A 27168-nucleotide genomic window follows, 5' to 3' on the forward strand; every position below is an offset into this window, starting at 1 on the left:
ATCAAATGAAATACCATTTGGAATAATAATCTGTGCTATATAAACACAAACCTTTTGGTCGGAATATCCCCAGTCAACTACCCTACTTGTAGTCTGTTATAATTCATATTAGGTTAAAAAGGAAACACACACAAAGAAGTCTGTTTTAACCTGAAATAATTCTGTTGATATTTGAATTGCTTTCAGTGGGACATTTGCTTTAAACCACAGGGTTCTCCATCTGATTATCAGAGTACAAAATCCTTTCTCTCCCCCCACCCCCAACCAAAACAAACAAACAAACAAAACCCCCAAACCCACACTCAGCTTCAAATAAGTTTTGAAGAAATGAGACTCTAAATATTTACATATGGGTCAAGAAATAAATCACAAAACTATTTACAAAAATACACAAGCTTATATGCATTAACAATTTACACCAGTTCACAAAAATATTAAAACATAAAAAACCACTATATAAATTAAAATTAAGAACTCAAAAAGTATGATCTAAGACTTCCTAGGATGCTTCTCTCATGCAGGTCATGGTTGAAAATTCAGATTTTGCTACCTTAGAATCTAAACTGTAAAACATTTTTATTCTTTGAACACTAACAGTACTAATCAGAAAAGGAAAAAAGACCCTCTGTGCACACTGACATTATCTTGCACACAGTTAAAAACATACCATTCCTGACATTTCTGTAACACACAGTACTGAACATCACATGCTCTAACCATTTGGAAGTAACTTTCTGACATACTTTTGCTTTCATTATCATTTCCTTCATACACTGCTCAGAAGATTCTTTGCCAACACATTTGGGGGAGGGGGTGACTGACGGGGCTGGGAACAGACATGAACTTTGCCAGCTCCTTAACTAAAGGGGCAAATTTCAAATTTACACTGTATGCATCTATTGCTGCTTCAAATGTGTTAACCTACTCTCTATCCCCACTTACATTAACGGTCCCTCTTCTTTACAGAATTAGTTCTAGAATTTTTCAACCTGACCCTAACTTCTAAAAAATGCTTTGCCGTTATAAAAATGTTCAGGCCCTATCCTTGGGACCATCCCAGGGATTGAATGTTTAAAAGAAAACTGAATACAGTAAGCAATAAGGCTCAGATGAAATTTAGTAAAAAAAAAAAAAAAGAAAAAAGAAAAAAAGAAAACGGAACCTCTGGAGCTGTTAGCAAAGTCTCTGGCCAGACATCCAGGGAATATTTATTTCAATCAAACTATGGCATCAGAATTTTGCCAAAAAGATGAAATCTGGAGACATGAATATGAAAATACCAATAAAATTATGAATTTAATGCATAAGGCAGCTCCATTTCCTTGATCATAATGCTCCATGTCAGAATTTGAAATAGTAACATTTAATTAACCTATCTGTGAAGTCACACGCAAGGTGAACTATGCTGAGGTAACCTGGCTCACAGTGATTTGCCATCCAATTTCTACCCTACAATATTAGAAAGGGAAAGATACAGGCAAAGTCCTTGAAATAACTGAATCCAAAGTTAAGGCTGTATCTACATACATAAGTGAAACGACTCTAGATTTTGCTGAAAGTTTGTGTTTCACACTTATACCAGAAATTTGAGTCCCTATTCTGTATTCAAAATATGTACCTGATATTTCTAAGCCCATAGGATATTAATAGAGTGATTGCTTTGAGGAATTAACCTTAGTATTTATAAAATAGACTTCAATTTCAGGAGTAAACAATGTGTGTGACAACAAATCCACAAAAATTAAAATTGGACTTCTTCAGCCACATCCTTCTGTTTCTTTTTAATTAAAAAAAAAAAAAAAAAAAGGCTGCTTTAGAACAGTGTGAAATGTTTTACTAGAATTACTAATTACCAAATACCATTGAGAAAAAAATCTGTTACTAAAGCCATCTGTACGTCCTTGTCATATCAGCTCCTCTTTCTAATCGCCATGCTGCTGGTGAGAACTTACAGGGCTTGTGTGATCCCAAAGGAGCCATGGGTTGCCTACTTGACCAAAAAGATGGTTAAGGTAAAAAAATTAGTGCTGCATATTCACCGAAGACCAAACTCCTGCGAACAGCACCTAATGTTTGTGTGCTAAGTGGAGGATTCCTACCACGTTTCCCAACATTGCGAACATATGCCAGTAGGGTCTGCACTTTTAACGGAGAGGCCTAAATTTCCACAGACCTTTTCACATACAGGTATTTCAAATTTGTTTATTGACCCCCTCTGATCAATTCTGGGGAACAACAACAACAAAAGACCTTATAAATAAATGTGTTGTTCTTAAAACTTTATTTCTTTTTCTAAATATAAACCCTTAAAATGTGATCACTTTTTTAAAATAAAAAACTGGCATGACTCCTAATCTTTATATAATTTCACAGCAATAATAGCAGCATAAATTTAGCCTCTTAAAAGATTTCTTCCTTTGCTCTAAATAGAAGTTAATTCCAAGTTTTAAAAAACCAGAGCAGCAACCATCCAGTAAATGGAATGAAATTCTCCTAGGGTCTTCTACAAACTGAGCGTTTAAAACATGTGAATGTATAAAAATCAAGCATTATTAAGAGTTATGGAATGAAATGACAGTCTAAATTCGTTTTGTAGATAAAGGACTGCCTTGCTAGTCTGGCAAATACGTTATGGGGAGAGTTGAGAAAATGGAATGGATTAGGCTAGAGGTATCTGCTCCAACTCTAATCAGGAATGCAACTTTCAAAGGAAAGTCCTGGGTACTGAACATGTTTAACATGTCTACAGAGTTATACAAACTATATACCTGAAATGCTGGTGCAGATGGCAATTACAGTAGACTGCGATTGCAGACGGAGAGTGAACAAACAGCACGCTGAGTCCTCAGGACGGAAATGGTAACCGTGCGGAATTCCAACGGGTAAAATGGGGACTGTGTACTACGCGGTTATTGCAGGAAATGTCAGTTTTACTAACAGGTAGCTACTTTAAGAATTCCCAAGAAACCTGTGCTCTGGTTTAAAAACAGAAATTAACATGTAGGTTTGTAATCATGATAAATTATGTGTGTTTATCCAGTCACACCATGCTGGGGTTTTTTGAATGAAAAATTTTGCTTTAGTAGAACACACGGTATGAAATGTTTTTACTAGGCTTACAATTTACCAAATATTATTTAGAAAAGAAATAGCCGAAGGCAGGCAACACATTAGAAGCATTGATATGGTTTTCTGGTGCTAACAGTGTTCACTGACTTCCACCTGAGAAATGTCTGTAATTCTAACTTTTAACAATCCCTTCCACAGTGATTTGAGCCTCAACTGTGAGAAACAGCTGAAAAATAAGAAAGTGAAGACCATGGGTCAGCCTGGGTATAAGTGGTCTGACATTTTATGATGACCCCTTATAAAATCCTTAGTCTTAATTCCTTTATTTTTTAGTTATAATTTGCTAAATGTCCAATAGACTTATCTGAAGGGTCAGGGAGAAGGTTTTCTCGGACCTAATTTAACACACAGACCCTTCTAAGACAGGGAGAATGACGTGAGAAAAACTGAGTGTCAGTCTGGGCAAGTGTCATAGGTATTGAAAAAGTCAGTAGGAATGCAACAGAAAATGCAAAAGCCTCTCAGGAAAAAGATATAAACTGCTCTGAACTATACAGCAAATACTAAGAAGGACAAAGTCAAATTCAAATTCAGGTAAAGGCAGTCCTCAGGCTCTTACAAATTAGCTCTATATGGCAAGTATGCTCTGCGACAAATTTCTTTACTAGGTTTTCAGCACAGTGCTTTATAATCATTCAGACCTCTTTTAATGACAAAAATGACAGTCTATAGTTGGAAGAGGTGGTAATAAGACAGGAAGGGAAAAAAGATGGTGATTTATTTTTCTTCTTATTTTTTTTTAATGTAGTCGGGGGGATTTGTAGCTTTTTTTCTTTTTCTCTTTGTAATCTTTTTGGTTACTGAAAAAAATAGAACAGTCCACTGTCCAGCAGAGGCTGCTTCAACTCTATTGCTCGCAGGGCTCATTCTGCATGGATCTGTGTTTCAGGATGCTGCAAGGATAGCTCTGTGGGCAGGAAGGCCCCCTGACCCAGAGCTGTAGCATATGTCCTGTTCTGCGGGTGGGGAAAGCCAGAGGGCACATAGGCCCCCATCGCTCCTCCTCCAAAGCCTCCTCGCTGGTGCTGGGGTGGGGAGTGGTAGCCCTCCAGGTTGTCATACTGGGACACAGCAGTCATGCTGCTCTGGCGCTTGCCGTGTGCTTGGTACTGGAACAGCACACCGGGGTCCCTCTCCATGTTCTGGGTATGATGGAGTTTCAGGCTATGACTCCTCTCCGGTTTAGGCGGTGGGACTGTGGACTGACTGAAGTGTTCCTCCTCCTTGTAGCAGTCTCTGGAGTGTTTTTCTGGGGCAGGAGGCTGCCGAGCCCGAGATCTCTCCAGCTCTTTGGAGAGCCTCGCCTCTTTGTGGTTCAGTCTTAAAGATTCCTGCCCTGGTGTAATATACTTCCCTCCAGAGTTATGGTAGCTGATGGGCTCAGAAGCATCTGGGATCCCTTTGGACCCAAAATCTAACTGGCTGGCTCCCTGGGGGTAAGGTGGCCCATTTTTTGATTCACACAATTGCCTATGGCTTGCTTCCTGATGTGCCCTGTGCTCAGGTAGACTACAACCCATGTCATGGAGCTTCCTGTTCCTGAGACTGCTCTGCTTCTGTGGGAGAGATGGTTTCTCCGACTGTCCATTGCCATGGACTCCATGGTGATGGGCTCTGTCGAACTCTGGCTCTGGATGCTTCCGATAGAAGCGGTCATCTCCCTCAGGACTGACAGCCTTGGCTGGATGCCGGCCCTCCTTTCCCTCTGCCACTGAGAGAAGTCCAGTTTTCCCAGGATCTGATTTACTGCGTAGATGGATGACATAGATCCCACCCAGGTCGTCCTGCATAGCCGGAGTCATATTATCATATTGGGACATGACAGGCCCTTTCACCTTCTGCCGAGCCCGGCTCTCTCTCCGGATGGACTGCATACGGTATTTTTCCATGTCCTCAAAATCCCATGAGGTGTAAGTGTGCTTTGCATCAGCGGTTGGAGGAATGTTCACTACATTATGGTCATTACCAGAGAAATAGCCAGTCACGGTGGCCCGGGGACGTGGAGGCAAACCAGCGTAAGTGTACAAGTTCTTCCCTTGCAGCCGAGGATTGAAGAAAGCAAAGTCGCGATTGGGTAGCCGGTGAAGGGGCCTCAGCTGTACGGTGCTATAGGCATCCACATCGCAGAGGGCTCCGTCGGGACCATAATAGGAACTAGAAGAACTGGAATATGGGCTATACCGATAGTGGACCCGACCATTCTCAAAGTAAGGCTGAAGCTGAGTTACATGATAATCCGAGCGGGCCTGGGAGGACTGATATGGCTTATACTGATACAGGGGTCTTGAGCAGTAGGCTGGTTCATCATCTGGGGGAACTTCTGTCCGTGAAATGGGAACAGAGCGAATCATAGCAGATGGAGGTGCATGAAGAGACTGGACTCTCCGGATGGTAGGATATGGTGGAATATCTTCAGGGTAACAACCACTTCTCATGGATGAGCTCAGAGAAGATACATACTCGACCCGGCTGCACGGCTTGGCATGATGTCCAGACACATTTCTTCCCGGGGCCACATATGTGTTATAACGAGGACCCACGGAGGCTGGTGGCTCTGATCTGGAACCATACACTTGGTGTTGCTCCAATTTATTGTGATGTGGAGGTACACTCTGGGGACGGAACTGGCAGTTTGGAGTCATATTGAAATGCAAACAGTTTTCTGGACCAAAGTGTTCAGTGGTGACATCAGGTCTAGCAAACGTGGAATAAGTAGTTTTCTGAGACGCATGCTTAGGTTGTGGAACAGGAAGTGGTAAAGGCAAAATATCATCCATGGAGGCTGAAGAAGCAGTGACGAAGGGATGATAACTGGAACTGCTGGTCACATCTGCAGTGCTGGAGTGTATAGCAGCAGCAACTTTACCTTCCATTGTCCTGGCAGGGGGGACTGGTGCAGGAAAGCCACAGGAAGTGTGCACAGGGACAGACTCGGCACGCAGGTGTAGCGGTGGGGCCCTGGCACCTTCCCACGCTTTTTCAGGGATGCCTGGCTGGAGAGCAGGAGTAGAGACAGGACACTGAGCAGCTGCACCGCCATCGCTCACAAGGACAGGAGCAAGGTCATCCATGGCTCTGGGTTCAGGTGGCCTCTCTGGAACTGGAACTACTCCTTGAACCTATTGAAAGATGATAATACTATGAGTTTATTTTCTATGCTCCCCTCTACAGAATCAAACTCTATTAAATTTATAACTCACAAACTTAAGCTATTTAGGTAGGAAATTTGAAATTTCTTAAGTCACGTGGTAATGTTGGACAAGACAGTTGCCAACCTGTCCCCAAGGCCAGGACATGGTCTATGCTGCTATCTGGTGTCACAGACATTACCATCTTCGGAGAACTGTTCTAATTTATGATAGGTATGAAGTGTGAGATGAGGTTGCCTGCCATTATCTTAATGTGCAGAGCAAAAAACAAAAGTTTAGTCACAAAACAGTCAAGCTTAAAAATACATACACAGTCTATCTGTTTAACTTGGGCTTGACATCAAGAACATTTTGTTAAACAAAAAGGGTGGATTCTACCTGGAGAGATTTTTTAAGTGACTCATAGGTGCACAGAGTGAGCAGTTTAAGCCCCCAAAACTAGAAAAGGGCAATAAAGTGACTTGTCTAAGGTGGCATTCAAAAGTCACTGTCTCTCCCCGTCTTCTACTCTGGTCTGTGGCAGCAGAGGCCAAACATGATCCTCAAAGCAATGCTGCAAATATGGCATCCTTGAGAAGCAGCTGCTGGAAATAGCGTCCTCTGCTAAAGACTAGATATTGAAGTGCGTTTAGTTCAAGGTGACCATAAAGGACCTAAAGCACTTCTTTTGGTATATGAGAAAATTAGGAAGAAACCTTAGCATTCTGCATTCAACATTCTCTCATCAAAAGAGGTATTTCACCACAGAACAATCTTCTGGTTAGTGTTAAGGAAATAACAAAAGTCCTAAGACACTGTGATCTCATACTTTTATAAAGTCTGCAAGGCAGTCTTATAAATGTCTTGAGACTAAAGCACTTTCATTAGGCAGACATGAATAACTGGAAGAGGATGGTTAAATGACTTGCCCAAAGTCACGAGTCAGTGATGGAGTTGTGGGCGGGGGGACCAAAAAACCCTGCAACCCTGACAGCTAATGCCCAGTTTGACTCATTTGATCACGATCTCTTTGTATTGCTATGAAGAAACTGTCTATATGCTTTAGGAAGGTAGCAGTTAGCAGGTATAGTTAAAGTACAGTCATTGCATAACTGTTCCTTTCTCAGAGAAAAAACAGCATCAAGGTAAAGGCAGATTTTAACCTCAAATGGGAAATGTTTCATGGAAACCTGCCAGAGGACTTAAAAATAAACGTCCCATCTGACTCGAAGATAACACTCTCTTGATGCAAAGTGACATACCTTTGGAAAAAGTGTATTTCATCTCACTGACTTCCCCCCCTTCTTACCTTGTGGGAATTATTTAATCCTATATTGGTGGCTGCTTGTACCTGCCCCACCACTGGTAACTGCTCTGCTGATCTCTGGGAAGGAGGTGGGGGAAGCGGGCGATTAGTTCTGTGAGGACGCTGAAGGGTGGCGGCAGCAAAATCAGCTGCGGTGCGTTGTTCACCCATATCCCAGCTGGCTTCCCTGGTGCTCATTTCAGCTGTTGCTGGAGCAGTTGTCACATAAGCCATGGTGGCTGTGCTGCTGTTCTCTTCAGGGGACCCAGAAGGAGGGTAGATTTTGTCCTTAGGCAAATTAGACGGTATAGATTTATCTGCAAGCTCTGAGGGGGGATGGGGCATATCTGCACTTGCACCGAGATAAGAAGGGGGCTGATCTCCACTGAAGAAATGCAGCTGAGACTGGTCCTGATCTGCAAAGGAGACAGTCGGCATGACAGTCTTCCTCGACTGGTCTTCGGGGAAACTTATGTGATCATCGGACTTAGAGTCTGTTAAGGGAATGGAAGTGATTCTGGCCTTTTCTGGGTCCCCAGATGAATAGGTTTGATGGGGCTGACTCCCTAGGAAGTCTGCCTGGTGGAGCTGCTCCCCAGATTCAGTTGCACTGGAATGTGTGCGATCCCCAGGAGCTGCTGTGTCTGGCATGAGCTGGTCACAGCTCCCAGATGCACTGTTCTGGAGGTGGAATGGCTCTGAAGGCCTGTCAGGTGGAAAGCAGGCTTTATCTTGAGTAACATGGGAGTAAGAACTAGGCAGCTTATCTTCAGTTGCAGCCACTGCTACATCTCCATAATTTGTATAAGCAGCCTGGGAAGTCCCTGGTCTCTTCAAGGACTGAGTTGAGGCTTGTTGTGCAGACTCAGCTAACGCTAGTGCCAACAGGCGGGCAACATTTTTCGGAGGCGGCGGTGGTGGGATAAGAGAGACTGAACTGACAGGAACGGAATCCTGAGGGGGGTCATGGATAACTGCTCCTGGTGGGAAATTGGGAAAAAAAATGAGAGTGAAAAGGTAGCTTGTGTTATCCTATATGGAAAGCCAAACACTCCCCATTTGATCACTAAAAAATAGGTGCCTTCCATATTTCAAAATGGCAATCCACGATCTTCTATCCCACATGCAAATGTTGTAGAAAACACATCTGGTTCAGAGGAAAATTAAAACAAGAGTGTTTAAGGATTAACATCTCCTCTTGAATTGCTATAGAGATGGGGGGAAAAAGCAGGTCCCTTATCTGGCTCAGAAAAGAATGCTTAGAAAACAAGCTTCAAGTGCTTGCAGATGGTTAAGAATAGTTTTTACAGTTGATGGTGTAGGCTGGCTGGTTAACTTGTAAGGCTATAATATAGATATTTTATTAGCAGAGAAAACAGAATCAAGAGCTACGAAGCTGTGCAAAAAATTATCCATGAATTCTGACTGTCCAAAGAGACAACGGGACTTTATGAAGCTTGGAAGCAGGACCACTGGCCTTTTGGGGCATTCCTGTTTGACTGATTTTAATTTAGGGCTTTGAACCATCAGCACCACCAAGAAACACATTCTCTTTGATTAAAGGCTAGCTGTGGAGTGAATTTCTCTCTTAAAAGGCACAGATGGCACACAGGATTGAAGATCCCTCTTAGCTTAAGGAAAGAATGGAGGAAAACAAATGGTACCTGTCTGAGTCTGTCCAGAAGGTACGGCCTTACTCTGACTGCTTGAGACAGACTGCTCCTCCTTCCTTGGTGATTCTACTTCTGCAGCAGCCACCTGGTCCAGGGGCTGGGCTTCAGACTCGCATTCTTCTCGGGCCTCTCTCTCATTTGTTTTCACCTTTCCTACCTGGGTGGGGGATCTATTTATGACAGCACTTTCGTCACCATTTCTGTTCCAGGAGGGAGAAGATGCAGTCTGGGCTGCTGTCGTTGAGACTGTAGCAATGACTTCTGACACCCGAGAAGGAAGGGTTACTGAAATTGGCTCAGATATGTTCATGGAAGGTGATTTACTTAATTTCCGTCCAAGCTTTGGAGAGAAAGCATAGACAACCTTTTCAGTGAATGACGATGGCTTAGACGATTTCTCTTCACTTGGGCTCAAGTCCAGGGTAAAGAATGGGCTCAGTTTCTCCTGAAGAGGAGAGACAGGTTCAGAACTTGCAGTGCTTCCTGGAGTCTGAGACTGGCTACCACCTGCTTCCATATCCTTTTTATTGATACTTGACTTATCCTTGGAGTACCCTAAGGAATCTAAAAAGGAAGCACCACTTTCCAGACATTCTGTGTCAGCTTTAGGAGGACTGCATTGAAATGACATTGGATCAAAATCCAGGCTGGCTACTCCAATGTCCGGTGGGCTCAAATCAACATCCTCAGCTGAATGAGGAGACACCAGAGCTGGAATATGGAGCAGCCCCACTTCCTCCTCACTTTCATTGTCGTGGGGCAGGTTGTCATAGGAGTTGCAGCGGTTCCCCAGCATTTCTCCATTAAAAGAGGCACTCAGTGCATCACTGCTAGATCTGGGTCTTCTGGGTCGGAACAGCTTCGAGTCACCTGGTAAAATGGAAACCAATATCTAAGTATGACTGTCACAGGATCACAATACCACAAGTCACCTATTGAGTACACACAGGGTGAGAAAATATTAGTTCTCATTTTCTCTCAAGTAACTGTCTCTTGGGGCACATAGGTGGAACTTCTAAACCAAATGCTAAATAACGAACACATTTGATATAATCAGAGAATGTAGCAGTTGATGGTTTCAGTGACAAAAAGGACATAGAACTCCTAAGTTCTATTAATAGTCCAACACTGACTCCTGCTGTGACTTTAGGCAAGTTTTTCATTTTTATTTGTGTATTTTATCACTGACTTCACATATGACTGATGAAGTAGAATGAATCACTTTAAATAGTACTTTGGATATACATACAGCAGCAGAAGGTTTTTTTTTGTTTTTTTTTGGTAGGGAAAAATCCTCATCACATTGAAATTTTTAAAAACATAAAACTCTCAATTAAAAAGTCCCTACAATCCCATAAAGTATTAACATATATTTAAATAAGGAATTTCTTTCAGATACTTAAAAATAATTTTACTTTTTTCCCCTTAATAAGAATAGGCTTTAAGTTTCTTAGGCAGAGTCCTAAAAAGTGGTTGAGTATTACATAATTTTACAACATTGCAAAACATTCAATTGTTAAAAGTACTCTATCTCAGCATTTGATTACAGTTAGAATTGTCATAGTGAAAAGGTACTATAGAGAGGAAGAAACTGTTTTGACATAAATACATTCACTAATGCAGTGGCCACTTATAAAATTAATCCCTACTCGAACATTAGTTTCTGCCTAATATCGGCACCTACCAAGCCCACTGCATTGTTTTGTGAAGCATTCTCTTAACTGTAGTGAAATGGAATATCCTGGAAAACCCCTAAGATGATAAACACCCAACTAAAGTGATATACGAGGATTTCTTCAATCACAAGCCATCGGTCAATGAGGATGTGGCAGTTGGAAGAGTTGAATGGAGATGAGAAAATTGACCAGGACAATGATATCCCAGGGTACTTCAAAAGAGCATGATTTGAACATCAACAACTTAAGGAAGGCCCTTGGGAAATGAATGTAGCTTTTGATAACTTTTATAAAAAGGGCCTTCTTTACAATCCTGCTGCACAAGCCAAACAGGAAGTAAAAGATGTCCTATCTGCTATTAGATGGTTTTGTCAAAAAGTTTATTTCCTTCCAAGTCAGCACTGAAGTAATCCTTTGTTCATTCTAAAAATTAGTAAACAGTTACAAATATAACCTTCTTTTACTAAATAGAAGCTAAAACAAACTTATTTTCAAATTTTTACATTTTGTTTTTCAAGTTACAATCAAACCTTTTTGCACTATATATAGCATAAAATTTTGATCCCCATTTTAAGCAGATTCACTTTAAGTTGCCTTCTTCTGGTACTAACTATCCTCAGATAATGAGGACATCCTACAATCAATGTGATCTATCAAATTTAACATCTGGTTAATCCACTTGCAAAACAAAAGTCTACTGGTCTGAATATCAAAACTGCTTAATTTTATACTTTGCAACATTTTGCCCTCATTGTGAAATCTAAAGAAAGAAATACAAATTTTCACTGGGCATTAATATATATAAATGGTTACCTTACATTTCACCAATTTTTATACAATTTGAATAGCAATCATGTCAAAAGTGAAGAAATTAAAAACTGGTACCATATTAAAACATCAATGGACAACATTAAATAGGTACTAGTATTCTTAAGAAATGATAGTCTATAGCCTATTTATTAAGCACATATTTATAAAATATTCTCAACTGTTGTATTCTTTTATGAAATATGTTATAGAATAAAATGATCAATGCTTTTAATCTTACCATCAACTGCATGAAGAGAAGTAAGAGACTCTTCACTTTTAGCTGAACGAAGGGTTCCTTCTGCCCTGCCACCTTAAGATTCAAAAACAGAGTGAAATTTTATTCATTGTTACACACGCAGTGTAAGGGAGCAGTGCTTTTTTCTATACATATTTAAACTTCCAAGAGTGATTAGCATATTCAATTTAGTATATTATATAATGTGTTGTTCTCAAATGGTTTCCTATGTGAAAAATCTCTTTTGAAGAATTATAAACTTGAAAATAGAGATGAATTAAAAAATGTCTTCCTTTTATATTTCCTAAAGACCAGTCTGATGTCATACTGGATTTAGGTGAGCCTTATATCCAGTGACTGGTGTCCCTTTAAGAAGAAAGGACACAGAGAAACAGAGGAGAATGCCACGAACAGACTGAGGCAGAGGTCGGAGTGATGCCACTGCAAGCCAAGGAATGTCAGGTGACACCAGAAGATGGGAGAGGCAAGGAAGACTTTTTCCCTGGATCCTTTAGAGGGAACATGGCCCTACTGACACCTTGATTTTAGACTTCCAGCCTCTAGAACTGTGAGAAAATAAACCACCCAATTTGTGGCAATTTGTTATGGCAGTCCTATTAAACCAACACAGGTACTTTAATTATACATGCTGAATCTGATTTACATTCTTCATCCTCTTTCACTTCTTGGCAGGGCTCAACACTGCTGACATTTTCTTTTCAAATCCCTCCTCCACTATTTCTGGTGATAGCACTTGTCTTTTGCTCTCTGCCTACCTTTCTAATCATTTCTTCTCATTCTCCCTTCATGACAACACTCACTACTTTTTCCCATCCTTAAACACTGCTTTTCTTCAGTATTCAGCCCCTAATGTGTCTCTCACTCAACAGGCTCTCCTTGGGCCATAAAACCTATCTCTAGTATTTTCACTCTTAGCTGTTTCTGATGACGTCCAAGAATGTATTTCTAGTTATATTAAACACCTTTACTGAATTCTAGACTCATACTACTAATCACCTCTTGGACATGTCCAATTCTCTATGTCCAAAATAACCACAGTATTTTATTTCTCTCTTATTCTTTAATCAAAATCTGAAAAGTATCTTTGAGCCCCTTTTTTTTCGTCATCCTTCACAATCATTTGGTTACCCACCACTGTAGATTCTGCTTCCTAAATACCTCTCAATACTATTTCCTACTCCCATTGTTACTGCTTATTCCAGACACTCATCGTTTCTTGCCTGTATAAGGGTAACTGTCTCCTAACTTATTGTCCAGCCTTCAGTCTTATTCTTTTGCCAAATATTCCTTCCACTGTTGCTGAAGTCATCTTTCTTAAACCCAATCTGTTCATGTTACATACTGAAGCCATTCAATAAGCCCCCACAGAATGCAGAACAAAACCAAAACTCTTTGGCAAGCATACAAGGATGCTAATGATCTGAATTTCTTTTTGTACTATACTACCCAAATACTTTATAGTTCCCTGTTTCACAAACAAGCACACACTTTGCTCCCATTTCCTGAATGGAAAGTCCTACTTATTTTTCAAATCCCAGGTAAAAGGTTATATTTTTTGACCACTAGCTCCTCTCCTCTTATGGACTGACAATTTCTACTATAACTATCTTGAACACACCTCTATATCAATAGCTTTGATTCAGCATGAAATTTATTTTCTTACACATATGATTTCCCAAGTAAGACTCTGAAGGCAGAGGACGTGCCCTAATTTTCTTACTTTGAAGGCAGAGGCAGTGTCTTAATTTTCTTTCTGTTTGCAGAGGCTGCTATCAAAATATCTAGCACATGCTTAGCACACAATTACAAACTAAATTAATGAGAAATTCATGAACCGAACATTATATTTCTAACATTACCTAACAAGAAAGTACTATTATTCTTCCTAGATGCAAAAGCTCTTAATATCAGTAGAACATGGGTTTTAAACTCTTTTTAAGAGTAGTATTTTTGGCTTCTGGTCAAGGTGCCACAGTAGGTGGATGCTGTGCTTACCCCCTCTCATGATCAAGTCAAAATTACACTAAACTGCAGAACAAACATCATTAAGAGTCACTTGAAGTCTAACTAAACAGAAGTCCTATGACTAAGGACATACAGAAGAAGCCATGTAGAGACTGGTAGGCGAGGTGGACACATGAAACTGGATGATCCCAAACCTGTGTGTGGTGGTTAAATATCAGGAGGGATATCTCAGCTGCAGTTTCCCCACTGAAGAGCGAGGGGTCCTGGCTCCACACCAGGTTCCCCAACTTGAATTTCTAGTCCCGGGAAGAGAAGTTTCCATAACTTCTGGCTATGAAAACCAGTAGAGATTTTGGCTAAGTGAGATGGAGGACAGCTGGAGTGTCAGGCATTCTGTTTACAGGGCCCACACATGGACTGACTTGCTGATGGACTCACTTGCTCTGAACTCCAACACTGGGGCAGCAGTTCAAAAGGTACCCAGAGACATACAAGGAGGAACTAAATTGCTTGGCTTCAAGGCAAGGCCTGGAGGGGCAGCTTTCTTTTAGAGGTATTGGCAGAAGCCACTGTTTCTCTGTTGAACCCTCTCACCACTCACCGATGTCCATCAATGGATGAATGGATAAAGAAGAGGTGGTACATATATTCAATGGAATATTACTCAGCCATAAAAAAGAATGAAATTTGCCATCGGCAACAACATAGATGGACCTAGAGGGTATTGTGCTGAGTGGAGAAAGTCAGGCAGAGAAAGACAAATACCATATGATTTCACTTACACGTGGAATCTAAAGAACAAACTAAACAAACAAACAAAACAGAAACAAAACACATAGTTACAGACAAAACTCTGATGGTTGCCGAATGGGAGGGTGGTGAGGGGGATGGGTGAAAAAGAGGAAGGGATTAACAAGTACAAATTGATAGTTACAAAATAGTCATGAGGTTGTAAAGTATAGCATAGAGAGTATAGTCAATAATATTTTAATAACTGTATGGTGTCTGATGGGTACTAGATTTATTGGCATGATTACTTCATGTTATATAAATGTCTAATCACTATGTTGTATACCTGAAACTAATATAATATTGTATGTCGACTGTAATTAAAAAATAAAAAATTATTTTTAAAAAAGTATTTCCAACAACAGTAATAGAATCATTTTACCCAATAAAATACTCTCATCAATGAGTCATCTAGGGAAAAAGATAGCATCTTTGATTATAAAAGTTATAAACTTGAAAGGCATGTTGAAACATGATTTTGTCTTTTTATGTATCTGTAAAAATATAGATTAATAAATTTAAACACCACAGCAGTTTTGTTATTACCAACAATATACAGATGATGTTACAAATACACTGTGAATTTTTATCCGCATTCGCAAAATATATAATCTATATAGCTCCTCTAAGAAATTAGGTATTGTACATATTTGCGTATAATTTATATATTTGAGGGTAAAGATGTGGTAAAGAAGACAAGTCACATGTAGCAACATGACTGTGGACATATCATACTGAAGTGTGTGATAACAGTACATTGAATACGTAGTCACAGGAAGGGAAGAACGGCCACGACCGCATGAGAAGTGTGGGCCCACCGTGCAAAGTGCCCTGGCAGCAGCGGCATGCAGGGAAGGCGTAAGGGCGCTGACCTTTCAGGGCCACGGCTTTCATCTCTGAAGGCTCACTCTCGTTACGCTGCAACTTCCGTTTAGAAACCGATGATGATTTCCCCAAGTTGAAAAAAGAACGCCAGCTGCCCACAGGAGATTTTTTCATTTTATTTTGAGGTCTCCTCCTATGAGAGAGAAAATGATCTGTATCAGGATATTCAAAGGGCGATCTTTACTTATGGAAAATGAACAAATGATGGAAAGAACCAAACAGCCGGGAGACGCGCAACTGAAATAGTACACGTCCACCGTCCATACAGCATACTCTACGCAGTGCAGCTAAGGTACAGAGCTAAAGCATGAAATGAACTGTCTGGATTTTAATATTAGTAACTAGTTTCACTAAATAATTTATACAGATTTTCATATTTAGGTCTAACCTCACAATCTAGGCAATAAGTGAGAATAAGATATATTTGGGAATAGGAAATAGTAAAACTCCAAAAATAAAACAGAGTTAGAGAAAAGGATTTTATATGTGAGTAAGGAGACTTAAGCCAAAAATGAAGGAAAGTACTAAAAGTAATAACTAACGTATACTGAATACTAGGCACTGTGCTAACTTATATGTAGTTTACAGCTGAGGAAATTATGACACTAAGATGTCTGAGAAACTTCCTTAATGTTATTAAACTAGTACATGATGGAGTCAAGGTTGGAAGCCAGGCCTATATGTACCACAGTAAATACTCTCATGATTACTACTCTATAGAGATTTTTGAGAAAATTGTGGAGCTAAAATACATTCAAGAAGCCAAGGACAAACTCAGAATGACAAAGTGTGTGAATGTTCTAATTTTTTATTTTTAGGATATTTTTAGTCATGGAAGTGAAAGGAAGTTAAAAAGGCATACTAAAATACAGGAAGAATAAATTCTCAAGTTTTATTAGTACTACCTGATCTAGGTAATTGAAATCCTGACACTCACGTGTAATAGCCAAAGGAGCAAGAGAGATATCAAAATTAACTTACATACATTATAGTCTTCCTACTAAATCCTAGTAAAGATACAAAAACCATGTTATCATTTCTTTAGAGAAACAGATTTTCAAAGCTGGAAGGCATATTGAGAAAGTAAATTGCAGGGGTTCTCAAACTTCAGTACAAATCAGAATCACCTGGAAGGCTGGATAAAAGATTGATTGATGGACACCAACCTCATAGTTTCTGATTTAGTGAATCTGGGTAGGGCCTGAGAATTAGCATTTCTGGTAACTTCCAGGGGCTGCTGGTGCAGCTGGTTGAAGGTTCACACTGTGAGAAGCACTGGTTTATTCTAAACTTAATGTGGAACCCATGTCAAGTTGTTATTTATTTATTACTTTCTGAATAAGCCATTCCAACATAGTGAATTTCTGAACAAATTTCCGGACAATGTATCTCAGAGAGAAAATTGCACCCTATATAGTGGAAGTGTATCATTTTTCCTAACAATTTGCCCTGTGCAAATGACTTTCTTCTTCTTTAAAATGATAATGATATTGTAATGCTTTTTAAGAATCATTTGTTATGAAGTATCATCCATAGTCAACTGAACAGGTTTTTCTAAGACTGGGCTCAAATCAGTATAGCGATATTAAAATTCAAAAGTAAAAGTAAAAGAAAAGAACACATAGCCATGACATCACATTTATGAGGATTTAACGAATTTTACCTTTCAAGTGGGAACTCAATGATGGTATGAAATTTTCCTTGAAGTGCAGCAGGTCCTTCTCCTACTTCAATATATTTATTTTCAGTCACAATTGGAGAAGTGACCTGAGCTTGTGTTCGTGCCTGGGCTTCCTCCAATGTCAGCAGCTTGGCAGATGGAGAGGAAACCAGCAGGGACTTGGGTCTTGATAGAGAAGCTTTGGAAAGAAAGAAAAACAGGGAAGAGAGTCAAACTTTTCTGCATGGGGAAAAAATACAAATATGTGTGAGTGTGTGTATACCAATCTATCTGTATATCCACCTATCCATCTATCTGCATGGTTTTAGATTTTCTTCATTAAGCTTTTAAAATAGCGTTAGGGCTTTATACTAAGTGAGTAATATAAGGGTGACATGCCAGGGTGCTAGCAGTGACATGTACACACAAGTGTCTCCTGAACTTAGATCATAAAAAGGTCTAATATGTAGTATTCACTAAGTACATACAAAATAATTGTTAAATTGTGCATTTTGGGAACTAGTTATAAATTAGGTGCTTCCTAACAAAGACAGATTTATTAAACTGAGATAAGAAATGCAGGTTTCCATTCCTTTAGAAGGTTTCCATGTTTCACATGAGCCATACCTGCCCCCTCCTGAATGACTGCACTTATTTTCCCACTGAAGAGGACATCCACATGATTGAGGATGAATTCAACAACCACTGATTGGATTCGCACTTCCATGAAAGCCGCTGTTCCACTGAAGCAGGCAGATTCTATCTGTTTTGATCTGTGGGGAAAACAATATTACTATTAGAGAGTCCCAAAGACAGCAGTAGTCTTAAAGGGCATTTTTTTAACGTGTAAATCACAGACTAACCAGAGGAAGAAAACATACTTTCACAGTGCCTGTTTTGGGGAGATGCTCATAGAAACAACAGATTAGTTTTACTTTTAAAAACTGTCCTTAAGGAACGCTGATGAATTAGATTTTTATTTAAGATGACTGGTTCTATTTAAGTCATAAGTCAAATTTAACTTACCTGAGCAGGTTTGGAGCCCAAACAATTGCTAGGTTTTTTGCATGCATGTTTGTGATGGAACAATAGTCAGCTAGAAGAGACAAGTGTCTCATTAGGAACTCCAGTGTTCTAGAAAAGGAAATACAACACATTAACAAAAGAAGCATTATGTGGCAGTACAGAGTCTAAAAACTCCAGTAAGTAATCAATAAATTTTCAATGGTAAAACGAAAAAAGAACCATAGAAACCCCAGCAAATTTTTGTGCTGCCTATTTTGTTTGAATATTATTGCTACTACAGGGCAGTGAGAAGAATATTATAAATTGTATATTCTATATACAATAATTACATCTCTGGAATACTGAGAAAAAAATGTCTAAGGTAGATGCAGCAAAAAATGAAACCTTCTATAGAACTGGCTCTGAGAAAACAGTCTTAGTTAAAAAAAAAAAAAAAAAAAAACTTTAGGAATATTTGTTCCTGGCTGTCAGATATCTAGTTTCAAGGACACCAGTGAAGTGAATCCTCCACAAAAGCTAGTTTCTAGACAAATGATATGCTATTCTACTTGCAGCAGACAAGCTAACAGGAAAGGATTTAAACTTTAAATATATAGATATTTCTCAATCTTCTGTATAAGAAAACAAAAATATTTCACAAGCCTAAAAAAAGTTAATAGGAAAATTCCAGCAGGCACCAAGGGGGAGACTATTTGAGCAAATAATGTGCTTTAAAAAAGAAGCCTACTCCAAATCCTAATTATCCTGGTAAATTGTATACATTCTAGTTTTGCTTTATTTAAACAACAAATATATATATAGAGAGGGGAGGGGAGTGGAGGGAGATAGGTAGAGCTAGATATAAAACAACATATATAAAAAAACTTCATTTTTGGAAATAAAGTATGATCAGCTTAAATGTAAGTTAAATCAGATAAATACACAAAGGTAGAACCTATCAACTACCACATATCTCCAAACGTCGCTGAGTGTATACGAATTAAAAATATTAAAGACCATGAATGGGAAACATGTTTAAGACTATTATTTGCAACAGTCAAAAAGTTGAATTGTGGTTGACATACGAACCTCAAAGATTTAGATGAACCTAACAAGAATTTGAGAAGAAAAGGAAGATGACAGCTAGAGGCATTGTTCAAGGTGCTTTTACAAAGAATCTCATCAAATTCCCACAATAGCCCAAACAAGCACAGGGTTATCATTCCCTGTTTTAAGGAAAAGAAAGCCAAGGTTTGCCTAGGTTATACAGACAAGCAGTGTTAGGGTTCAAATCAGGGTTGGCTTGTCTCCAATGTCACTGCTCATTTAACGGAATCTACTGTAGCTGCTGGATGGCTAAAATGGTAATTCTCTGTCCCTCTTGTACATAGTTAAATAAGGAAAGAAAGACGAAGAGTGAGGTTGGCCTGGATATAATGTAGAGGTAAGAGGCTTAAGAAATATGTTTAGAAAACAATGTAAAATTTCATTATTTGGGGCAGGTAGATGAAGGGAAAGATTAAAGTACTTCAGAAATGTATTTTACAAAAAATGCAAATTCAAAGAACCTAAGATTACCATTTTATTCATATATCTAATTATCAAGATGCTTTTAAAAGCCAATGAAGAATTTTAGTCAACGGTATCATAAATGAGCATTTTATATCCAGCAGCGTGTAAACTGCATAAACCTTGATGGAGTACAATTTAGAAATTGCCGTATTTTGGGGAGAAAATTTCAGTATCTCTGATTTCTAAGAATTCCACTGTCAAGTGTTTATACTAAAAAATAATCTAGATTCTCCACAAGGTTCATTTAAATAGATGGTCCTCATAGTAATGTTCAAAACTGGGGGAAATCCCCTGACCATATAAACAGATTATAAACAGGTAAATCACATAACATATGGCCCATCCACATAAAAGAACAGTATTAAAAATTATATTTTTCAAGAACATTTCAGAAATTAGGAAATGTGAATGTTAAACTCTTAATTTAAAAGTCTGGATAAAAAGAAATATATAAAGTAGGAGATATGCACACAAATTATATAGAAGAAGCTACACTATAAAAACACATTACATAGCAGGAGCTACATGACAAGGGATTATATATAGGTAGAAGATGTGTAGACAGTAATCTATATAAAACAAGTGGGCATACATGGTAGGTAATATACATTAGGAGATAAAGAGAATATTAAGATATACATCCTATATATAAATATACATATATGAGGTTATAAAATATATAGTATACTAAACATATAAAATATGTGAAATATATACCATTGAACATTTACTATGTGCAAAGTTCTATTCTGAAAATATAGTGACAAGACAGAATTCATGACTTTAAGAAGCTTGTGTTTTAGAGGAGTTATATATAAAATAGGTAATATAATATATTTAAGAAATATATAATAGGATATATGTATGATATATCATATATAGTAGAAAAGATAGGCAATGTTCAGTAGAAAAGATCATATAGATATCAAGGGAACTATATATGTAATTAGTAGGGGAAATAGCTACATGTTACTGAGAAATATCTAAATATATAATAAAGGAGAATAGATACTATGGTAGAGAAAATATAATTATAGTACATAAACATAATATAGTAGGAAAGTATATCTATCAATACAGCATATATGTGTATATGAGATATACACTTATATTTATGTGTGTGTTTACAGATAAAATACATAATGAAATAAATACAGGGATATACGTAACAGATAACAGTGATAATGATAATTAGGTCATATAAATAGCAGTTATTTAACAAGCCTCATTGTAAGTACTTTTCCTTTAATATTTGTAACAATCCTATGAGAAAAGTACTATTATCTCTATTTTACAAACAATGCAATTGAGCCCATAGAGGAAAAGGAACTTGTCCAAGGACACAAGGTCATACGGCTAATATGGGCAGTTTGGCTCCAAAGTCCCTATGTTACAATGTTTATAATATACAGATATTATACATACTAGGTGATAGAAATGCACTACGCAGCAGGGGATAAATATATGAGTTAACACATGGCGGAGATTCATTTATATAAAATACATAGGATATATGTACTTCACCATAAAATATATACATGTATAATATATGTACATACATACCCTACATGTAATACATACATCTACATATAAAGTCTCTATGTAATAGAGTATTTTCTTACAGATGTTCTCTTAATTCACCCACAAATTCAATTCTCTCTATAAAATGTACTGATTGGTATCCAAGACACAATAAATTTTCTGGTTAATGGGTTTCTCTGTGGTATCCCCGACTACCTTAACTAACATAATTTGAATTATAAGCTTACCTAAAACCAACTTAAAGTGTTTCTATAACTATTTATGCAAGGTTATTTTAATTCATAATTAAGTTAAATGCTATTAACATTTATAAAACGCAATTTAAAAAAAATGATTTTTCTTTCTTGCTTCTGTGAAAATTCAGTTGAAAACTTTGCAAAGTCTTAATAAAAGTGAGCTGCCAAATGAGGGAGAAGCAAATACTATAATGAGCAAAGAACGATTTAAACAAAACCAAACCTATAATTATCAATAGTACTCTCATAGAGATTATATCTATGCAACAAGACTAGGAGGCTATAAAGTAGGGATATTTGAAGAAACAAAAAAGGAAGGGAGGTATGAGGGAAGAAGGAAAAGAAGCAAGGAAGGAAGGAAGGAAGGAAGGAAGGAAGGAAGGAAGGAAGGAGGGAGGGAGGGAGAGAGGGAGGGAGGGAGGGGAGGGGGATGGGAGGGAGGGAGGAACGGAGGAAGGGAGGGAGGGAGGGAGGGAGGAAGGAAGGAAGGAAGGAAGGAAGTTCCTAGAAAAAATTTTTCTTAATCAAGATATGGGTTGGAGGAAATCCATGGGAAACCGACAAAGAAAATGTGAGAAAATGAGAGTTGGTTTAAGAGTTATAACAAGGACAGAAAGAGAACAGGGAAAGAAAATAGAGAAGTGGGATGGAGTTTAAGTTGCAATGAAAGTAACGAGGAGATAAGATAATTTCTCAGAAGTTTCCATAGAGAAAAGGCCCATTGAGTGCCCAGAGGAAAGAATGAAAAAGAATCCACTCCAAGATGAGTCAATGTGAAAACTGACCACTAAGTATTTCTAAATTTAAAAGCATCCAGAGTGAATATAAACAAAGCAAAATAGGTCATATAGAAATGTGGCGAACTAATATCTGACTTTGCTGGAACATTTTGGCTTAGCTGACAATGGTGTAATATCATAAAAATTACAGGGAAAAAATTACCGACTAAAATTCTACAGCCAACTACCAATCAAATGCAAAAGTAGAATGAGAGCATTTTCATATCAAAGTCTCGAAACATTTACCTCCCATATGCCTTTCTCGAGAGCGACCAAAGAAGTGCACTGAAAAGCAGCGAGTAAAAATAAGAAAAAATGTCATCAAGAGACTGAGAAAAGAAGGGATCTAACTTGTGAAGGAGGGAGGAAGGGGGATTTCCAGGATGAGGGTAAAGCTTTGACAGTGGCATTGTACATCTGGAGAGCAATCAGCCTGGACCGAGTACCGGGACAGAAGGACCTAGGAGGGATGTTTTCATGGAGGTAAAAGAGGTGGCTCGATATGTCTGCAAACACAAAGAGAACATTTATAGTTCTATTAGAAAGTTTGGGAGGTAAACTGTTGATAATACATAGAAACTTATAAGCCCCAAATGGGCAATTGCTCCACCAAAACAGACAAAGTTATCCCAGAAAGAAAATATAATTTAGTATAGGTACAATTGTGAATAAAATTACATGGCTACTACAATGCAGATAATGAATACTGATTTAACTCCAAATGTCGAAATGACTATACTATGAAGATGAAAGAAGGGGAAGTGTGTGTTTGTGTGGTACTGGGTGGGGAGAGTAAGTTATAAGAGCGCTATGTCTTCTCTAACCATAAAAGGAAGACAAAATATAGTATCTAAAAATTAAAATAAAAAAATAAAGCATGCTATTTAGAAACAGAGGAGTAAAGTCCAGAAGAGTTAAAAGTAATGACTTCTGAAAAACAGAAATTAGGAATGAGAAGGTGTGGAGCTGGAGACTGCTATTGTTCACTATCAGCTTTACAAACCATTTGACTTTTAAAAACTATGTACGTTTTCTTTTTTTTATTTATTTAGAGAAAAAGATATATTTATTTGGTACCTCATGTAAAACTACCAAGAAGTCTTCGCTTAAACTAATAATCTGTCTTCTTGTGCATTGTCCATAAAAAAACAAACAAAAAAAAACCAGTAATGATCAGGATCACATTTGACCTCATTTTCACATTAAAAAAATTCTCCTAAGAAGGTATTATTAGTATTCTTTTCACAGGTGTGGAGATTGATGTTTGGGGGGGTCACATAGCTGGTAAGTGATGAAGTTGAAAATTCAAACTCAGGTCTATCTATCAAAGCCAATATTCTTTATACTGCCCTAGGTTTCTTTTCCCAGTAAGTTAATATGTCTTCCCCTTAAAGATATTCTTCAATACTGTGTATTTATTAGATTTACCTCCTCAGCCTCTTTATCAGGATTAAGTACCTAAACTTCTTGAGCTTATTTCACAAAAACTCTTATGAGTTTTTGTTTGTTTTGTTTTGACTCTGCACGGGTCCTTAAGACCTCTTTAATTTCTTCGCCTTCTTCACAGGCTGCATTAATAGGAGAATGAGTCAATGCTAAGCTACCTTCTGGCTCTTCAATGTCATCAGTTTATAGCTATAGTGTTGAAAACTGTATTGATTTTTAATGCTGATTAAATATTTCAATGTTGATTTAGAGCCAAATTTAATGCTGATTTTTAAAATATACATCTAAACAATGTCATTTTGAAAAAATCAGCACTAAATTACTTTATTTGTGTATTACTAGAACATCTACTGAATTTAATTTCTTGTCAATAACTAAAAATTAATTTTTTTTTTTTTACTTTTTGCACACTAAAATCCATAAGATGCACTGTTTTTTTTTCCTCTTACAATGTTGTTCTGGTCTTCTGAGATACAAACAATAATATTTCTGAGATTCTAAAGTAACACACAAATTAAATGTAGCAACAACAAAACCATGAACAACTATAAAACCTAAAACAAACCAAAATAAAAAATAGGTTTACAGAGTATCTTAGAATCTCATGAAGAAAAATTCTGAGACAACTGTTAAATTTTGCAATACTATGTGGTTTGAACACCTTTTGAAAAACAAAAGAGGGTTGAAAAAAAAAGAAACACGTAAACATGCACCCAGCAGTATGTCCATATTTTGGATTCAGGCAATTCACGAGTATTCACAATTGTGGGCATATACACCACTACCGTCAGCAATATCTCTGTGTCTCAAAAAAACAAACACACTAATGAACAGGTTTATAGTCAATTGTCCATTCATTCACTCATTCATTTATTCATTCAACATTTATTAAACGACTATTGAATGCCTAGCCCTGTGCCAAGCTCTGAGGACAGAAAGACAAATAAATATGACTGTATAAACAAAGGAAAGTGTTAATAATTAGAACTCTCAAGAAAATTTAAATAGAAACCCAAAGAAAAAAGCACTTTAACACATCAACTGACATCTACTTTTGGCTAGTATTTCATGACATGTGGTTTACCTGTAGTGTGGAGGGGGCAGTTGTTGGATGACATCATGAATTTTTATCAGCCTTTCTTCATCTGTTGCTGCTGAAACAGCATCCTGTAATAATTATAATACAAAATAAACTAGTAGGCTTTGATGGTAAAAATAAAAGTTCTTCACTTACAATTCAGTTTTCACTCTACTACAATTTGAGGCTAAATGATGAAGAATCACCATATAGGATCAAGGAAGTAAATTTGTTTCCACACTATGTGAACATTGAAATATATTAAATGATAATTTTTTAAAAACTTTATTATGGTAACCAGTATTAAAAGTGATAAGATTAGTGGCTCAAAGTCAGAAACTAAAAGAATGAAAATGGAGAAACAGCAAAGACTATGGACTAGCTAGCAATGAATGCTTTTTGGTTTTTTTTTTTGTTTGTTTCCTTTTATGGAACCATTTTAGTCATACGACTATTTCTTACATGACCAAATCAATTTTTACACTTTTTGAACAAAACCATAAAGAAACTCTAAACAAAACTTGATTTAAAAGTGACTTGTACTCACTGAAAATTTCTCATACAGCTGGTAGGTGAGCAGAGGGTTTGGGAGCTCGCGGAAATACAGCTTACATAGGGAGCCCACGGAATGTATGTCTTGAACATAAGGTTCTTTTGTCAGGTCGGGGACGTGTTCAGAGTCAAATTCATGGCTAGCAAAGACAGAAGAGACACAAAATTATTTTATGAGGTAAAAGCAGTATATGACTTTAAAACAAAAAGCAAAGCCCCAAAGTATTAACCTTTACCTCAGTGAATTAATGTTTTCTTTGAATGATTTATTTTATATAAGTTATATCTGGACCAAGCAATAACTGAATGTCTGTCTGATTATAAGACAAGCACTTTTCTATGTGGAAATTAAGGGAAAAGCCCTTTAATATTAAAATAGACCACAATCTCTGAAATGCATATGAATGAGTAGGCCCTAACACACAGATCTGAAAACAGGACTTGTAATTCCTAATGGTATGAATATCTAATATTTTAGAAAATCTGGGAACTAGGTTTGAGTGGCAGCTTGTCCATGAACAACTATGCACAGAAATTCCTCAGATTCAAGAAGTATGGTTCAGAAATGCTTTATTGTAGAGGAATAAGAAAGCCAGAAACAATATAAACCAACTCCCAGCCAACATCAAATTTTAACAGATGGTAAAATCTGTAGCATTAAAATGAGTGAAATAAAAGTTGTACTCAGAATAGTAAGATAGATTAAGTTCACTCTCCAGATTAACTAATATTATCAATCTACAGATATGAAAACACTTAACCTAGAGGATTAGTATATATGGACAATCTAAATACGGCACTTGCTGCATGTCAAACTAAAGACTGAAACTGTCTTTAGTACAAGAATCAACTTAAGTATTTTCCAAAGATATATTCTTGAAAAGAGAGATGAGCTCTGAGGTCTATTAGAATATTAAAATCCCTATAGAGTAAATGTAAATTTCCATGATCCACAGTGAAAAATTAAGAAAAATGACATATTAAGAATAGACTAGAATCTATGAGATTGAGCAAAAATAAAATTTCTATCACTGGTATAAAGGATACCACTATTTTTATCTGAGAAGATAATGAGAATGTGAAATATGTAACACATACTTTAGCATACACTACAGAACTAGTTTCAAAGGAGATCAGAAAAGTTTCCCTCTCATCAATTTTAATTAAGAACTACAGAATAACTCTACTATAATGTAAATTTCATCTCTCATGGTTGTCATGGGTTCAAACTCAATTTGCTAAAATCTTCAAATATTGTAAAGAGACAAAACAGAAGTACTAAAGAAGTTCAAGAGACATAGTTTTCTCATACTACAAATGAAGAAATGGCCTTTAGGAAAATATACATGGAGAACAAATGAAGATTATTTCCTACTTTACCGTAGCCTCTGGATATTGGACGCAACACCAGAGAGACGATATATTCCATCCACAATGCCATACCTCTCAATGAATGCTGTACAGCTTTGAAGAACCTGGGGTACTAAACAGAATTTTTAAAGACATGGATTAAATTGGGAGTATTTAGTAGAAACAAAGTCACCAAAAAATGAGAATATCTCAGTTCTCATAAGCAAAGTAAATTTGTAAAGTTAAAATTACAAGGGGTGGAGATTCATCTACTACAAAAAATGAGGAGAGCATATTTACTTAATTTCAGATCTCAACTAGATAACTGGCT

At 37.5% G+C, this 27168-nt stretch overlaps 1 protein-coding gene across 10 annotated transcripts in view; it reads right to left on the reverse strand.

Moving 5' to 3' along the window:
* Positions 1-139: 139 nt before the first annotated feature.
* Positions 140-27168, reverse strand: part of ARHGAP32 (Rho GTPase activating protein 32) — a 272991-nt gene continuing 245962 nt past the window's right edge. For 9 of the 10 annotated variants that reach the window (XM_036221401.1, XM_036221400.1, XM_036221392.1 and 6 more), the window contains 11 exons: positions 26868-26970; positions 25483-25627; positions 24942-25024; positions 18304-18411; positions 17905-18050; positions 17281-17476; positions 15605-15750; positions 11961-12032; positions 9228-10106; positions 7567-8543; positions 140-6248 (listed from right to left, as the gene is read on the reverse strand). In XM_036221401.1, the coding sequence (XP_036077294.1) occupies positions 3993-6248; positions 7567-8543; positions 9228-10106; positions 11961-12032; positions 15605-15750; positions 17281-17476; positions 17905-18050; positions 18304-18411; positions 24942-25024; positions 25483-25627; positions 26868-26970 (5111 nt within the window). In that variant the 3' untranslated portion in view covers positions 140-3992. The remainder of the gene's footprint in view (positions 6249-7566; positions 8544-9227; positions 10107-11960; positions 12033-15604; positions 15751-17280; positions 17477-17904; positions 18051-18303; positions 18412-24941; positions 25025-25482; positions 25628-26867; positions 26971-27168) is intronic. The other variant, XM_036221393.1, reaches the window with a different exon arrangement.

This window comes from Rousettus aegyptiacus, unplaced genomic scaffold (assembly GCF_014176215.1).
Source record: "Rousettus aegyptiacus isolate mRouAeg1 unplaced genomic scaffold, mRouAeg1.p scaffold_m13_p_5, whole genome shotgun sequence".
Classification (NCBI taxonomy): Eukaryota; Metazoa; Chordata; class Mammalia; order Chiroptera; family Pteropodidae; genus Rousettus; species Rousettus aegyptiacus.